General features: G+C 40.8%; 1 protein-coding gene across 1 annotated transcript; it reads right to left on the bottom strand.

The window, feature by feature from the left end:
• Positions 1-6832: 6832 nt before the first annotated feature.
• Positions 6833-9671, bottom strand: LOC104592114 (uncharacterized). Its single transcript, XM_010251314.3, has 3 exons — positions 9125-9671; positions 8118-8533; positions 6833-7979 (listed from the first exon to the last, which is right to left on the bottom strand). The coding sequence occupies exons 1-3, from the start codon at positions 9573-9575 to the stop codon at positions 6966-6968; spliced, it is 1881 nt and encodes a 626-aa protein (XP_010249616.1). The 5' UTR covers positions 9576-9671; the 3' UTR covers positions 6833-6965.
• Between the last annotated feature and the right edge of the window lie 7325 nt (positions 9672-16996).

The following is a 16996-nucleotide window of genomic DNA, read 5'->3' as shown; positions in this document are numbered from 1 at the left end:
GTTAAAACTGGAGCGGTACTTAAGTACCTTTTCAACTCGTCAAAAGTGAGCTAGCACTCTTCAGTCCATTCGAAGTTCTTGCTCCTTTTTATAGCTTTAAAAAAGGGTAGGCATTGGTCTGCCGATTTAGACATGAAGTGGCTTAAGGCAGTTATCTGACCAGTCAGCCTCTGGACTTCTTTTATTTTCTAGAGTGGTCTCATATTTAGGATCGCCTTTATTTTTTCTAGGTTGGTATCGATGCCACGTCAGTTGACTATACAACCTAGGAATTTACCCGAAGTGACTCCGAAGACGCATTTATTTGGATTTAATTTCATGTTATATCTTCTTAAAACTTGAATATCATTTAAATCATTCAACAAAGAGTTTGAAAACTGGGTCTTCACGACCATGTCATCAACATAACATTCTACTTAATTGCCGATCAACGGCTCAAAAACTTTGTTTACAAGGCGCTGGAATGTTGCCCCAACATTTTTCAATCCAAAGGGCATGACCTTGTAACAATATAGCCCGAGCTCAGTTATGAAAGCAGTATTGTCTTCGTTAGTGGGATCCATCTTAATCTGGTTGTAACCGGAATAGGCGTATAGAAAACTCAACAACTCGTGCCCTGAGGTCGCGTCCACTAGGCGATCGATCTTGGGCAGCGTGAAGTAGTCTTTCGGGCAGGCTTTGTTTAGGTCAGTGTAGTCGACGCACATGCGCCACTTGCCATTAGCCTTCTTCACCAGAACTGGGTTGGCCACCTAACTCGGGTAATGGACTTCCCTGATGAAGTCTGCCGTGAGGAGCTTCTCGACCTCCTCATCGACTACCCTCCAACGTTCCGGGGCGAGGTTGCGTTTCTTTTGTCTTACTGGTCTGAGTAAAGGGTCAGTATTAAGCTTGTGAGTTATAATTTTTGGATCAATCCCGGGCATCTCTACCGTGGACCAAGCAAAAATATCTAAGTTTTCAAGTAAAAAACTTACTAGTTGGGTTTGAAGTGGTTCATTGATCGAGGCATCGATCTGAAGAGTTTTGGATGGTTCGACAACAAAGACTGGTATGTGGACCGTTTCTTCTTTCAGGGCAGCTCACTCATCGGTATACTTCATCGGTTGCTCAAGTTCGACGTCCTCTGCTAGCTTTGCTTTTCCTCTCAAAGCGGCCACGTAGCACTTGCGGGATTCGAGCTGGTCACCTTGCACGACTCCCACCCCGTAGTCAGTTAGGAACTTCATCGCTAAGTAGTAAGTGGACACTATCGCACGCAAAACGTGCATGATAGGCTGACTTACTATCGCATTGTAGGGGGAGGGAGTCGTGACTATCAAAAAGTGTGCTCAAATCGTACAATGTTTGGCCACGTGCCTGTTTCCACGGGTACTATGACTCGACCAAGAGGCATGACCTCCTCGCCGTTGAACCCTATCAAAGGTGTATCTGTCGGTTTCAGGTCGCTCTGCTGTAACTATAATTTGTCGAAGGTCTCCTTGAAGAGTATGTCTGCTAAACTACCTGAGTCTACTAAGATGTGTTTCACCTCGAAGTCGTTGATCCTTAGCTTCACTACTAAAGCATCCTTAGCTTCACTACTAAAGCATCCTTAGCTTCACTACTAAAGCATCGTCGCTTTGGCGGGTTTTCGCCTTCGTTCTCCAATTCGCAAACCGAGGTCCTCCCAGCTGCTGATGTACATCTGGCAATGATGGACCCGCCGGTGATCATATTGATCACTCCGCGAGCTGGCCTTTCCTTTGCCAATTGTCGAGGTGGCTGCTCATTCTGTCTGCTGGTCTCAGGGGTATTCCTCCTTTGGTTCCCCTGTCGGTCTTTCTGTCGGTTTGCTTGCCCCCTCTCTTCTTGTAGGATGTAATTCTTCAGGTACCCGTGATGAATAAGTTCCTCGATCTCATCATGGAGATTCCTGCAATTTTCCGTGTTGTGTCCATGATCTCGATGGAAATGGCATTAGACATTCGGATTTCTTGTTGTTGGGTCTCCCCTTAGCCTGGGAGACCATTTGATGAAGGAGGAATCCTTAATATCCATTAATATCTCTCCTCGCTTAGCATTCAAATGTGTATAGTTTGTTCTCTCCACGGGCGGGGTCCTGGAACACCAACCTGACTTGTGCCTGCGCAAAGGGGACTGACTTCTTGACTTGCTTCTTCCCCTGCTCGGGGACTTTCTCTTCTTTCGTTTCTGCCCACCGTTGCTCGTCCCTTCATTCTATCTCTTCCTCTTTTCTGCCGGTGGATTGTCAATCTTTTGGTTGATCTCCTCCTCGTACTGATGAACTGGTTTGCCAACTTAAGGAACTCGGTGATATCTTTTGGCTTGTTGGCTACCACGTGCCACTTGAACTCTTTATGGTTGATTCTTTTCTTTGCCGCAATGAGTTGCACCGCTAGATTGAGGTCCGGTATCTACAAGCAAGTAACATTGAAGTGCTTTATGTAGCTTCTGATTGATTCTCCTTCCCTCTAAACCACGTTTAGAAGGCTTTTTTGTGACTCCGGACATTTTTTGCTGGTAATGAAATGTGCAGTAAATAGATCGGAAATCTGTGCCCAGCTTTTGAGGGAGCCTGGCGCGAGGTTCCGATACCAGGTTTGGACTACCCCCCTGAACGTAGTGGAGAAGGCCACACACATGCAGGATTCGTCAACCCCAACTAGGTGCATTTGAGACTAGAAAGAATCCACATGATCATTGGGGTCAAACGATCCATCATACTTATCTAATGGGAGTACCTTGAAGTCTTTCGGCATCGGGGTTTCTAGGAGCTCGGGAGACAGAGGAGATGACCGACAAAGCAAGGGAGGTGTAGTCTTCATTGTCACTGAGCTCACTTCTTCCTGTTCTTTAGCTCGCTCTGCTTGTTGGCTTGGCTTCGCCGGCGGATTGTTTTTTGCCGAGGAGTGACGTGTCTTGCGGCGGCGGCGTTGCTGCTTCTTCACCGGCTCAGCGTTGGTGCTGTTGACCTCGGTCTGATCTGGTATCTCGACATCATTACGAACATTGTCGCGAGGTGGATCCTGGTTCCTTCTTGTCGGGTTCAACTGGTTGTGGAGTTCACACCGGTTATCACGAGGCACCGAGGGGTCCTACCTTGAGTTCGCACCTCGAACTCTAGGCTGGTTGTTATCTCCTCGCGATCCTTTGTTTTCTTGCTGGGAGCGTTGCGCTGGATTGGCCTTGTTGAGCTGACTATCCTCGGGTCTATTTCTAAAATTTCCTTGTGAGATTGGAGGAGTGTGTTGACCATCTCTCCTCCCACGGGGTGAAGCTTGATCCCTGGGAGGAACCGACACCTGCGAGGTCCCCTCACCCCGATGGGGGGATCGGTGGATGTTCTGGCTAGTTCCAATCCGATTCTGGTTCTAGACCTGGCGCAACCCTGGGTGCCGGGGTGGAATTGGCTGCTGGTTCGGCTGTAGTGGTGGGAACTGTTGTTGATACTGTTGGACCTGTTGCATCTGGATCTGTATTGTCCGGACGCACTGAACCAGGTCATGGAATTGGGAGTGCTCAATTCCAAGGGGGACCACGGAGGCTCAGAGAAAGTTATGCCCACTGGGGGGAGCGGGACACTCACTTACGTAGTTCCCTGCAGTACGGATAGTGATGGGACCCCTAAAGCTGTAAGGGGAATAGTAAATTGACCGATGCATACCGTGGGACCTTGGGAGAAGGTTGATTGCTGATCTTGCCCCCCGGTGACGTTCATCTCAATGCTTTTCCCAGTGTTGTTGGAAGAATCTATTGAGATAAATCGAAAGCTAGAATTGCAACTGAAATTGGGATGGCTTTTTGATCGGTTCCCATGGACGGCGCCAATTGATGGTGTGCGATCTGGATACTCCTAGCTGGAAGATGATCTGAACACCAGTTACATGGCGAGCTGAACTAAGCTGCAAGATAATAGATCAGAGAACCCGGGGTGGCTAACTCGACGAGGTCGCTCCGATGCTTAAATCAGTATTATATTATACATGCGAGCTGAATACTTGAATGCTAGAGTGCTAGTGAGCAAATAATCGCACGTACCTTTGCCTTGGGGTTCGATGTCCTTATATAGTGGCGTAGTTGTGGATCTTACGAAAAAGCTCTGGGATCTTCGGGCTGCGATCTGTTCCATTTTTGAAGGAGAGCAATGTGTTAGTTGATAAGGTTTGTCGCTTTCCTCCGATTCGGGCGAAGTGAGGATGAGTTCTGTCGTGATCCCGAGAAATTCGGGGTCCGTTGGGGAGGCTTTTAAAGTTGATTATGTGGCATTTCGGTTCTTTAGCCCCGAATTGGTACTTCGGTTCTATAGCCCCAAACTGGATTGGGTGTCAAGGTGCCTTTATGCCGAGGTGGTTTTGGGCTGAGGTGACCGAATACTCGAGCTCTAATTGTTGTAGACTGGGTTCTTTTGGCTGAGTTGTCACTCCTCGAGCAGATCACGTCCACGTGACCTGTTCTTACTAGGTCGTGCCAAATCACCCTTCATCAGTTTTAAAAACCATTATTTTATTGGTTTCAAAAACATACATGTATTGTTTTTAAAACAAAACCAACTTGTTTTTCCTTTGAAAACAAAAGTAGATGCAAGAACATGTTTTATTTTATTTTTTGCCAATGTGACAATTCCTAAAATAAATGAAAATAAAAACATTCATGTTGTAGAATGCCCCCTAAAACGTAGTGGATCTGAGCTCTTAGGTTGGTTCAATGAGAATGTAGCGTTGGAGTATGGATGTTATTAGGATTGAGAAAAAAAATTAATGGTAATGGAAGTGGTGAACAATTTACATATTTTATCCTTTTCAGTCATACCAAATGATTTTTTTTTTTTTAATTTTCAGCTAGATGAGTTGTGTTTTTGTGATAGGTGGTTATATCCTATCAAGGCTCAGTTTGGAAAGAGTATAAATATACATTTGTAGAGTGCAAAATCTTGTATTTTATATGTATTTTCACTGCATGTACATATTTGTATTTGTACCCCTTCCAAACTGAGCCTAAGGGGTTGTTTGATTGCACTTTTCAGAGGTCTAAATCTGAAAATGTTGCTTTTCAGACCTTACACTTGTTTGGTTTTACCTCTTAAACTTGATCTGAATCTTATTTTTAAATATGAAAATAATAGAGATTAGGCTGGCTCTTAACGCGCTCAGACGCATTTCAAAGCCAGTGCATAGTCCAAAATACCCTTACAATATTTTGGAAATGATGCGCACTACCCCGGTCTTCTCGCATGCTCAGACTCATTTGGTTTCTCTCTCTCTCTCTCTCTCACTCTCACACTCGCTCTCTCTCCCTATCTTCCCGCCACTGCTGCTGCAACTTGCAGCGGTGACTCTTGAGCCTGTCTTCCCAGTTCTCTCTCTCTCTCTCTCTTGGGGGATTGAGGGTTTTATCGTGCTCTTGGAGGCAGGTTATCTATCCCCCTCTTTCGATTTTTGTCTCCTCATTTCTTTGTTATTTCCCCTTTTCTCTGTTCAATTTCACAGGGTTTCTGTCATGGCTTCTGCTGAAGTTGAGTAATGCTTCATTGGTAGGCTCACATGGGCCACCGACAACCAATCTCTCGAGAGGGCTTTCAGTCTATATGGCGAGATCCTGGAATCAAAGGTCTGTTTTAACGAGGCGTCAGAACTTTGCCCGATGCAGAGATTGGATCTATCCCGATGGATCAATTCAACTTTGTTGATCTATTTTGTGTTCTCTAACATCCGTGGATTTGTTCATCTGTATTCTGTTCCCCTTATCTCTATTACTCTAATTGATCATCAGAAACCGTATGTGCCTTTGTCTTTTCAGAGGCGTAGATCGATCGATTTGGGTTCAGATCTTATCTCTCTCTCTCTCTCTCTCTCTCTCTCTCCGCCCTGTCTCCTCTCCACCGCCGCTGCAAATTGCAGCGGTGGCTCTCTCTCTCTCTCTTTTGTCTTCCCGCCATCGCCACCGCCACTGCAACATGCAGCAGTGGTGGTTCGGTGAAAAATAATAATATTTTTATTAATTATTAATTATTTTTATTAAATTTATTTATGTTATTTATTAATTATTAATTAGTAAATTTTAATTATTTCATTAAATTTTAAAAATTATTTTAATTTTTATTTGTGTCAATTATTAATTATTTTAATATTTTTATAGTCATTAATTTTTTAATTTTAATTGTTTCATTTAGTAATTAGTAATTATTAATTTATTATTTTTTATCTGTATTGTTTCAATATTATTTTGAGGTTGAAAATTATTTTTTATGAGATAATGCAAATTGAATTCAACATTTTCAAATAGTATGTTTTAGGGTAAAATAGTAAAATCAGTAAATTTCAGATGGTAAAGGATTGATCCAACACAAACAAACTTGTGGAGATCCTTTAAAAAGTAGAAAAACATCTATGGCTCTTTTCAGATTTCAAACACTTTTAATATCTCTTTAACTTTTCAGATTTATCAAACTCCACCTAAGTGATGCCTCTTATCATGATTAGATTTGGATTGTCAATGCTGCACATCTTATAGCGAACCTATACTATATCATATGTTATAACAAGGAGATAATTACTTTTATAGTTTTTTCATAAAATGTAAATTTTAATTATGATTTGCACCATTTGCCTCTTTTGCATTCATTGAGAGTGCAAAATTGGCAGATTCAAAATGTACACCTCTACGGCTCTACCTCCTACCAAATTTTTAATTAATCTTATATAAAATGGGACCACCTCATTTTACCTCATACCTTGATCTGCCTCTATTATTTTTCATATAAAGCGAGAACCACATAATTTTACATCTTATTTTACTTTTCACAGCCAAATAAGGCGAAGTCAAATATGGAAAAGAAAGCAAATCAGAATTTACACTCAAACCCATTGGCACTTCCCTACATTAGTGCATTTACACCCGTACGTGCAAATGAAATTTGCACTAAACAAACGGATCGTTAATTACAGAGGGACGACATTACAAATTTACAATGGATGAAGACCCTCTAACTCTGAGCTCTCCAAATCAGAGTTAGTGGAGTCAAAGCTCGAATAGTTGTTGCAGGTTGTTCTGCTAAAAGGACTCCCCATTCCCATTCTGTTTATGCCAGAACCAAGACTCCTTTTGTGGCAGCAGGATATACCGATTTTGTGGCTTATGATACGACCAGTAGTCCTCTTTCTCTTCTTGTCGTTCTTCTTCCTCCATTCCCGTTTCCTAAGCCAGTGGCGTGCCAACATCAACCCGAGGCCCACAAATACTAACATTATGCACCCTCCGCCAATTGACAATAGAGCTGCCAAAACCCAGTTTGTTCCTCTGCCATGTGGCATGATGATCCACGTGGCTGCCATGTAACCTGTGGCCATACATGACACGGAAACCCACATGACCTTATGGGCCACGGTCAATAGTTTCATCAATGGTTTCCGTCTGAAAGTGATGATGCTGAGCAAGACAACGACGATGCCAAGTGACAGGAAAAGTGCCATGTTATTGCTAATCATGAAGACCTTGAAATGGGTGGCCCTTCCCATTGTTGACTTCCCAGCAAATGGCCCATCTTGGTGAACACCGCCGGGAGGGTTAACGCCAGCAGAAAATGTAACACTGGCTATTAGAACAGCAACTATGACTAGTGTGTTTTGAGCATTCTGTACACTCGCATAGTGGAGTTTATGTTGCTTCCTCCGGCGACTGTAGTGTCTTTGTTGTAGGCGATTGATTGGAGGGAAATCCAAGATAGTTTTCGACCATGGAGCAGCAGGCAAATGATTTCCATGCAACCTTTCCCATTTGTTCTGGATATTGGGTGAATGATCGGTCGATCCGTGTGTCAATTGATGGCTTCTCTTACCACCGGCTTCCTTCAGTGCAAGAATAAGGTTGAGAGAACCGGAATTTCCAGCTCTGGACTCGGCAATGTCGAGAGCCGTGCATCCTTTGCGGTTGAGAGCATTGACATCAATATCTGTCTCAGTCACGAGGTACGTAACAATCTGTACATTTGTCAAACCAAATGAAGTAAATAAGAAACTAATAAGTAATAAATAAACATCTCAGCTCAGGCATGGTGTTGCATGCGATTGGGCTAGCAGCTGATGTATGCATGTATCATGTATGTTCCGATATCTTACTCTGGTGAGATTCCTAGCCGTCGCTAGATGCAGTATGGTGTTGCGGTCGTGGTCTGGAAAGTCTAGAAGTTCGTTGATGTTGTGCGCCTCCACCAAAAACTTGATTGCTTCGTAGTGGTTGTTCTTGACACCAAGATGTAGAACCGTTTCTCCTTGGCCCGTCAACATACCGGCCGATTCTGGACTGGTTGAGAGGATCTCATCTAGGATATCTACTTGGCCTTTAATAGCTGCTAAATGGAGTGAAGTTCTACCATCGTTATCTTGCAAGAAAGACAGGTCTGGGTCCAGCTTCAGAAGCTCTCTTGTTACCTCTAAATGGCCCTTGTTACAAGCCAAGTGCAAGGGAGAATGTCCTTGGAAGTCTCTTTTCCATGCAAAATCTGGGCGTAATTCAATTATTTCCTTAACAATGTCTGTGATCATGATCAAACAGTACTATAATGTCATGTCATTTGTCAAGCAGATGATCGCGATAGGTGGGACTTTCTCAACAGTCACAGGTCACAGAACAGCACAATAGAGAAGCCCGTTTTAGGGCTACAAGTCAGGCCCAACCCAACTTAAAAGAATTTCAACTACATTGGGCTTGGCTTAGGGTTTGGGCCCATTGAAAAAATTTTCAAATTTCCAAATTCCAACCCAACCCCACCCAAGTTCTCTAGAATTCGGAATGGCAGGAACCCACCAGGCTTCAGAACATAGCCAATTAATTAACCACGTAAGAAATGACAAAATAATTTATCATTTTCCGTTAATTAACAACACCCATAATCTTGGGGGCTCTCTGCAACTAGGTCCAACCCACAAAACATGCATGGGTGTTCAGTACTGTTCACAGATACACAAATTAATTTCTCTTAAGAGTATTAATATGGAATATATTAACACACAATATAATTAATTAAGAACTCCATGATCAAGATCAAGTAGTAATTAAATATAAATAACCAATTAATCCACTAATTAAGACCAAGTTCAAATCATGGCCGGATCGGACTACTTACCTAAATGGCCAGCAGATGCTGCAATATGAAGCGAAGTTGCAAATCTATCATCTTCCAACATAAGGAGACGGGGATCGTTCAAGAGATACTTCACTGCGTCGACCTTGCCATGATAAGTAGCCACATAGAGGACACTCTCACCATTGCGATTTGGCTTGTAGGCAGCCCAAGGGTCAGCCTCCAACAACACCTCTATCATATTCACATGTCCCTCACGACATGCTTCATGCAATGGAGTTTCCATCTTCTCGTTCTCTGCCGATCCCATTTCTGGCCGTAACTTAATGATCTCTGAAGCCAATTCCAGGTGTCCAAACTTGGCAGCTATGTGTAATACAGTGTTCAAAAGGTAGAAGGTTGTTTGCTCGATAATGCTTTCGTCTTCTCTAATAAGATTGAGAAAGGCGGGTACGTCGCCCCTTAGGACTGCCTCATGGAGCTTCCGATCCATGTCCAGCACCGCTGAATATTTCGGGTAAGACAAAGATCAGAGCGCTGGTCCTGGTTGTTTCTGGGGGAGGAGAGAGATGAGGAGAAAGTAGAGCCCCCCAGTTTCAGTATTTATATATTAGTCGTATCGTATTAATTAATTAACAGGACTATGAAGTCAACCTCTTAACTTCCAAGGAAACCGATCGATGATGCATGACAAGAACTGGGAGGCAGCTGCTTCCGAGCTTGTACCGCTAGTGGGGCGGGGTACTGGCCGAAGCTTCCGCGGCCCTCCATCGGCCACTTTGTTCTATCTTCTATCCTGATGGTGGTGGGTATCTACGAAAACGATTCTATCTTACAAATTCTTGAAAGAAAAAAGTAAGGCTCCGTTTGGTTCACGAGAATAGGGGTTTGAAATCAGAATCGAAATCGGAATCTTGACAAATTCCGATTCTAACTGTTTGGTTGAGCAGAATCGGAATTCCATTCCCATTTTTGCTGGAATGACATTCCTTCATTTGAGGGAATGGTCATTCCCTATTCTTTTTTTGAGAATGAAATCTCATTCCTGCTGATTTTAATTTTTATTTCTATTTCTGTTTGAACCAAAACAGATTCCAATTCTGGTTCCAGAGAATTTTGATTCTAATTCCAACTCTAAACTAAACGGATCCTAATATATTATTGTATTTGTTAATTAGTTAAATTGGTTGACTTCGCTTACGTCTCTTTAGGGAGGAATTAAGGAAGCAGGTCTTACACCGTGAATGTTAAATCAATGTTCCTTCTTTCTTCCTTCTTCTGGATCAGACGCGCTAGTCTAATTACTTACACACTATAATTAATGTGTTTTTTTATTGAAGTGGGGACTGGGGAGCGGGGACAAAGCAGGTTCCCCTGATGAGGTCCATATATATTCCATTGACCTAACCATGGACTCGTGGAGCTAGCTAGAGGAAAGCATGAAGGCTGCAGATACGCGGCTGTGATCCATGCTTCATCATCTTTTATCTTTTAGAGGGACAACGAGAGACCACCAGAACATCTGGGTCATCGGCTTTTTATTGTTAAGAGGGATCCATGCTTCACCATCACCTACAATTATTGCAATTGGACAGCCTCAACCTAACTAATCTCATCTCACTCAACACAAGAGAGGCAAAAAGGATAACAATGGAGGGGCAGGATGGCCATTCCTTTAAATGGGGGAATTTCATTCCGACAGAAATGTAAATAGAATTTTGATTCTGCCCATTCAAATAATTGGAATCGGAATAATCCATCTCGGTTCCAATTTCAGATCCCTATTCCCATGAACCAAACAGGGACTTAATGTGATACAAGTGCTTGTATATTTCTTGGTGAGAGAGAGAGAGAGGTGGGGGAAGTTACTGATGAGGATTTTTGCGAAACTTATTAAGAACTTTCACTCAAACTTTCTATCAAACAAATTTATGCATTCAATAATGACATTCTTTGCTGAGAACATACCTGATATTTTAGGAGTAATTATATATTCCACCCAACCAAACAGTTGCACATTCCAATTCTGGTATGTCATCTTAAACAAAATAGCAGAAAGGAAGAAAATGAATCCAGATCTGTCGAGTGTGGTTTGGACAGGGCTGTGTCCCCAATCAAATGAAACCACATGTCTACTCACATTAGTTTAACCTTTTCTATGTGCAAGAACGAATTTGATGAGATGAAGGCAGTGAATAAATCAGAGGTATTCTCTCTCTTTGTTACACACACCCTAACTAAGGGTGTCAATGGACCCATTTTGGATTTGACCCTGTTCAAACCAAAATCAATTTGGATGGATTGGATGGACCAACAAGGCATATTGAATTGGCCCAGTCCAAACTTAATGGTCCAAAGTATTTGCTGGATTGGATTGGACCTGGTCCATCCATAATGAATTTATATTAGGTTTGGTTGGATTAGCCAATATCTGATCCATTGATAAAAGATAAGAATATAGGTGTAAATGAATCAGGTTTGTGTCAGAATTAATCTAAATTAGAACAGATTGGATGGTCCAGACATTAAATTAGACCAATCCAAAATGGTCCAAAATATTCATTGAATTGGATTAGGCCTGATCCATTTATAACGGACTCACATTGGACTGAATCAGATTGGACCAAATCCAATCCAATTGACACCCCTAACCCTAACAACCGGATGATTGCTCAAGAAGAACAGAATCAACTAAAGGCACAGCAGTGCTTAATAATGAGCTTTTCAATGCAAGAGTTCAGATTTCAGCATAGATGGAGAAAAGAAAATCCCGCCCAAAAGAAATTAACAAAGAAGGCCATAAGGTCCATAACTTGTCTCGTTTCTCTTTCTTGATTACCAATTGCTCTCAGCCCTTCATCTCTTCATCTCTCTCTTATAGTTGATACCGTTAATGTTGACAATTAATATCTACTCAAAAGTGAGTCATACTAAATCTGCATGTGGTGTTTGAAGCAAGGTTTTTAAAACCGACTTGGAGAACAAATCGGTCTGGGTCCAGTTTTCGGGTTGAATGGTCTGACTGTTTAAATCGAATAATCGGCCCGTTTTGACAAAAAATAAAAAATGGTTAAAACCATTAGAACGGTTTCAACGGTTAATTGCCTGAATCAGCAGTTCGTTGACCAAAATCAATAGTTTTTGGAAAAAATCCTGTTTTGGGAAAAACGGAACCGGACACCTAACCGATTCCTGATTTTTTCAGTCCGACCGTCCAGTCCGGTCTGGTTTTGAAAACCATGGTTTGAAGAAAGAGGGGGTCAACACCTAGAATATCTCTTCCATCCTCAAAGAATAGTATTGAAAGTGATTATAGAAAAGGAAAAGAATATCAGGGATAAATAAAATCCAAATGTTTCAAGTAACTAGGGCTGCAACTTGGGTTAGGATGGCCCAAACCCAACCCAAAAAAGTCAGGTTGGGGTTGGGTCAAGGTTGAGGCTTTGATCAATGGGCTGGACCAAAACCAGATTTAACTTCATGTTTGCATGTATAAATGTTTTATAAACATGTATTTTATGTATGCATGTCTGTGCCATAAATGTATGTATGTGTACAAGTATGTCAATAATTTTAAATTTAAAGGCAAATTTTTATTAAACCAAAAAAAAAAACATGAAACCTATGTCTTTTTATATATAATAACTAGTGGAGGGCCTTGCTTCGCAGGGGTTGAAATTGAATTGCAACATTGCTATTTGCTACATTAAAAAATACAATGGTTTCTTAATAAGAAACTTGAAATTATAAGTACTCAAGTCTTGAAACTCATATAAAGACTTACAAGAGATCATCATGTGCTTGTTTTTTAAATATTGCTTCAACAAAGCATTTTATATAAAAGAATATGATTATACAATGATAGTTCTAAATTCTACTTCATAGCTGTCCTTTATTTCACATCAAGAACTCCTAGTTGATCCGGATATTAGGATCGTTCGGCTCGGAACCATCTAGGCAACCATTTTTGGCCATTTTTAATTTTTTTAAATTTTTGTTGTTAGAATGGGCCGTTCGTTCTACAAACCAATGGCCAGAACGGTTATGTTTTTGAGTCGTTTTTTCTAGATGCCAATAATTAGATGAAATAACTTTGTAATCGTAGTCATGGGAAGGGTGGACATTGCAAGGGATTCCAAAACCTTGAAAGATAAATCCAAAGTGACCTTAAACACAGAAAAAATTGACGGTAAATCCACAAAATTGGAAAAATCAAGGAAAAAAATAAAAAAATAAAAAAATTGAGTCTAAAGTTCCACTTTGAGACAGAGCTAAACATACATGCAATTAAAGAAAGAGACAAAGTAGATCGCTGCCGCTGTAAGCCTGCAACCTGCAAGTCCTCATCTTCTTCTAACTTTTTCAGTTCAGTTGACAATTTTCTCAAATCTCTCTTATTCAAAGTTAACCTTTATTTTCTTTTATATAATATGCATCTTACCCTAATATTTCAATCTAATGGATAAGATGTTCAAACCGTTTGACCCGAGCAATTGAACCGCTGACCCGGAAACTGGTGGCCAAAATGGTTCCGTTTCCGGATCAGTTTTTAAAACCTTGATATTTACAATGAAAACATTTTAATCTCAAGACAATCCATTTGATGTTATGATAATGCTTGTCCCCATTAATCAAATGTCCTATATGGGAGTCCATTTTAACCCATTATTCACATGAGACCTAATTTCTCTCTCTCTCTCTCTCTCCTTTTCGGACCGAAACCTCTTTTTCAGACTTCTGGAGTCTAACCATTGGTGCCAAATCCATCCTCTTACAACCCTAATGTCAGTAGTGATTTTTGTTCCATAATTCATATTTCATTATTGATAATTTCATGATTTTAGGTTTTCAATAGAAGATCTATAATAGCTCATAATAGACTCTAATAATTTTCTTTTCTTGATAATTGGCCGCACAACATTTTTTTTTGATAATGTGCTATGCAACAACGGGTAGCTATTTGAGACTTTACTGACTGGCTAGGTAGCACCTTTAGACTCTAACAATTTGAAATATTACTTTTTTTTTGTTAAATTTCACTTTTGTACAAAAAAGAGCCAATAAAAACATCAAACAAGCAAATGATATTTAAAAAACTAGTCATAAAATTAAGTTTAGGTCTCTGAATCAAATATTAAGAGAACTTGAGTGATCTTCCGAGATTTTAAAAGGATGGAAGAAAGTTGGGTTAGGGTCCGGGTTCGAGTTGGTCTAAGTTTGGTTTCAACCTGACCTATCCGGCCCGATTTGCACCCTCATAAGCTAAAATGGAGAACTCTAATGCCGTCCATTAGCAACTGCATTGTTCAAAATTATCGCACGAACATTTTGGAGAAAATAAATGTCCAAAATTCTCAAAATTTTATGAAAGTTGGGTAGAAACAAGTCTCCAAATATATCTCATATAGCGATTGGTCGACCGCCTTGACCAAAGCTAAAATTCTAATAAAAGTCATGAACATTTTAATAGATAGCATGATGCTTAATCTGCTTCTGCTGCTGCTTCTACTTCCGCTTCCTCTTGTTTATTTTGCTTAATTTCTGATAAATTCCCACTTTCTGAAATATGAACCAGTGTCTCTCGAATCTCGATCCATAAAAATGGACGTCATAAGCCCTCCTAGGCCAATTGATACAAGAACGACCAACACCCATCTCGTATTCTCGTTCTATCGACATATGACACGTTCAGACACACAGGATTTACGTCTTGAGCTTTTCAAGGACGGTGCTGGTCAGGAAAATAACTATTATGCCAAGAAAAATAACTCCATGTCGTTGGCTTGTTGCAGACCATGAAAGCCCAGAACTGAAGTACTTACTCCTGTTCTTTTTGTTGACAAACCAATCAATGGACCATCTTGGTGAACGACTTAACCACGCCAGCTCCAGCAGGAGGGTTGATTCCGGCGACATCAATCATGCATATAATCAAACAAGGCCAATTATAAACTACCGGTATTAATCGGTCGGAATTCCTCCAATGGTAGCTCCATCCCAGCCTCCATGTATATATCAAAATTTGACCAGACAACGTACCCAGCTCTACAGGCCAAATGGTGGCCGGATAGCTCTATGGAAGCATGCATGAAAAGACCTGATGCGCGCACCTTAGTTTTCATTGACGTTTGAATGCATAAATATCAGTGCACCTTTTTCGTGTGTCTGATATATAGATCAGATGCAACGCTAGCCGCATCTTCTTGCAATTAGAGAAGCTAGGCCAGGCCACCTTTTTACTGGGGCAGTGCCGCAGTGGAAGGCACAGGCAGCACAGAAGTTTTCTGATGCTGCAGGAGTGAAGGGTTCTGAGTCTTCCTCATCGAGTCATCTGTTTGGTGAGGTAAATTACAGATACATACAAAATTTCAACACACAAGTCAATACACATATATTTCACGAGGTGTTTCATCAATAATTGATCTTCCAAGTAAAAGGAGTGAGACTTAATTGGCAAATAATTGCTGCAGAATTCTTCTTTTGATCCCCCCTTCCCATCTATGATCTATCTAATAAATTCATTTTATAAACGAGCATTAATTATACAGTTATGCATCGATATGTAGCTGGGCGGGGCCCTCTAATCTTCTGCCAATTCAAATTTTTCCTTCCTTTCCTTTTCGCTTCCGAACAACCAAATTCTAAATTGAATGGTGGAAATGAAGTAGGAAACTCGGATCAGAACCGAGGTCATTTAATTTAGAGCATATGGTTCTACAATATATCTACCTGTTTGCACAACCAATAAGGCTATGCCCATGAATGGGTTCTCCTCAGGATGAAGGAATTAATGGTTGGCTCTGCAAATGGACAAGAGAAATTTTCAGGTGAAAAGTATAATTCCCCTGCTCTAGAAGAAGGGAATAAATAAAAAGAAAGAAATCAACACTAACAGGCCAACTACTGTCTGTGGGTATAGTTAGATGGTTATAAGGATCAAAAGACTTGGTTTCATTAGGTCAGGATTTAGATACAAAGGGTACTCTATATGAAATGATTTGATCAGTAAAAAATTCCCTTAAACAACCACCCAAACAGAACAAACAAAATAAAGGTCCTGGTGTTTGGTAGGAGAATGGAGGGAGGAGGGGGAGGGGGGGGGGGGAACTATTACTTGTGTGGGATTGGTAGGTCTCTTCCTTTGGAGGGTCCAAATCAAGTCTAACCTGTAAAGATAGTAGGTGAGGATTGTGGACATAAAGCTAATTGCTCCCTGTTCTACTCTGGTGCTATTATTCAAAGATGGTGATAGGCTGAAAAACCACTTAACTATGCAATTGCTCAAGTGGATGATAAAGCTTAAATTGTCATTCTTAAAAAGACTTATCAGTTGGAAATCTAATCAATGAGGCATGGCTAGAAAGAAATAATAAAGAAGGAAAAAAGATAAGGATCAAAACCTTGAATCGTGGATCCATATATATCCATACTCTATCAAAGATGTCAGTGGAAGAGCCTCCCTTTGTATGGAATTACAATATTATTAAACCGTTACACCGATTTGAAATAGCATGGAGACCCATTTTTCTATGGAATTTTATTGAATGTTGTAACTGAATATGGCCAAAAGCCATGGCTAGAATGGGAATGGAGATTGTTTATTATTAATTACTGCTGAAGGGGGCCTATCGCCTATGATGTGAAGGCACTCCAGTTGTCCAATAGAAAGAAAAGAGAGATAAAACACATATATATATATATATATATATATATATATATATATATATATATATATAACTCCTATTTGAATAATGGATACCCAACTGTTGACAGAATTTCATAAAATAAGAGGTTAGGTTCAGTCAATTTTATTTTTCATCCCTCCACCACCTTTTGGCAAAGAGAGAGCAAAGCGGAATGACTATAGATAGAATAGTAAGAAAAGTGAAGTGGAATTTAACTATGACTTTAGGG

This window comes from Nelumbo nucifera, chromosome 8 (assembly GCF_055504915.1).
Source record: "Nelumbo nucifera cultivar China Antique chromosome 8, China Antique-T2T, whole genome shotgun sequence".
NCBI lineage: Eukaryota > Viridiplantae > Streptophyta > Magnoliopsida > Proteales > Nelumbonaceae > Nelumbo > Nelumbo nucifera.
The sequence above is the reverse complement of the archived record's forward strand: the minus strand, read 5'-3'. Positions and strand labels throughout refer to the sequence as shown.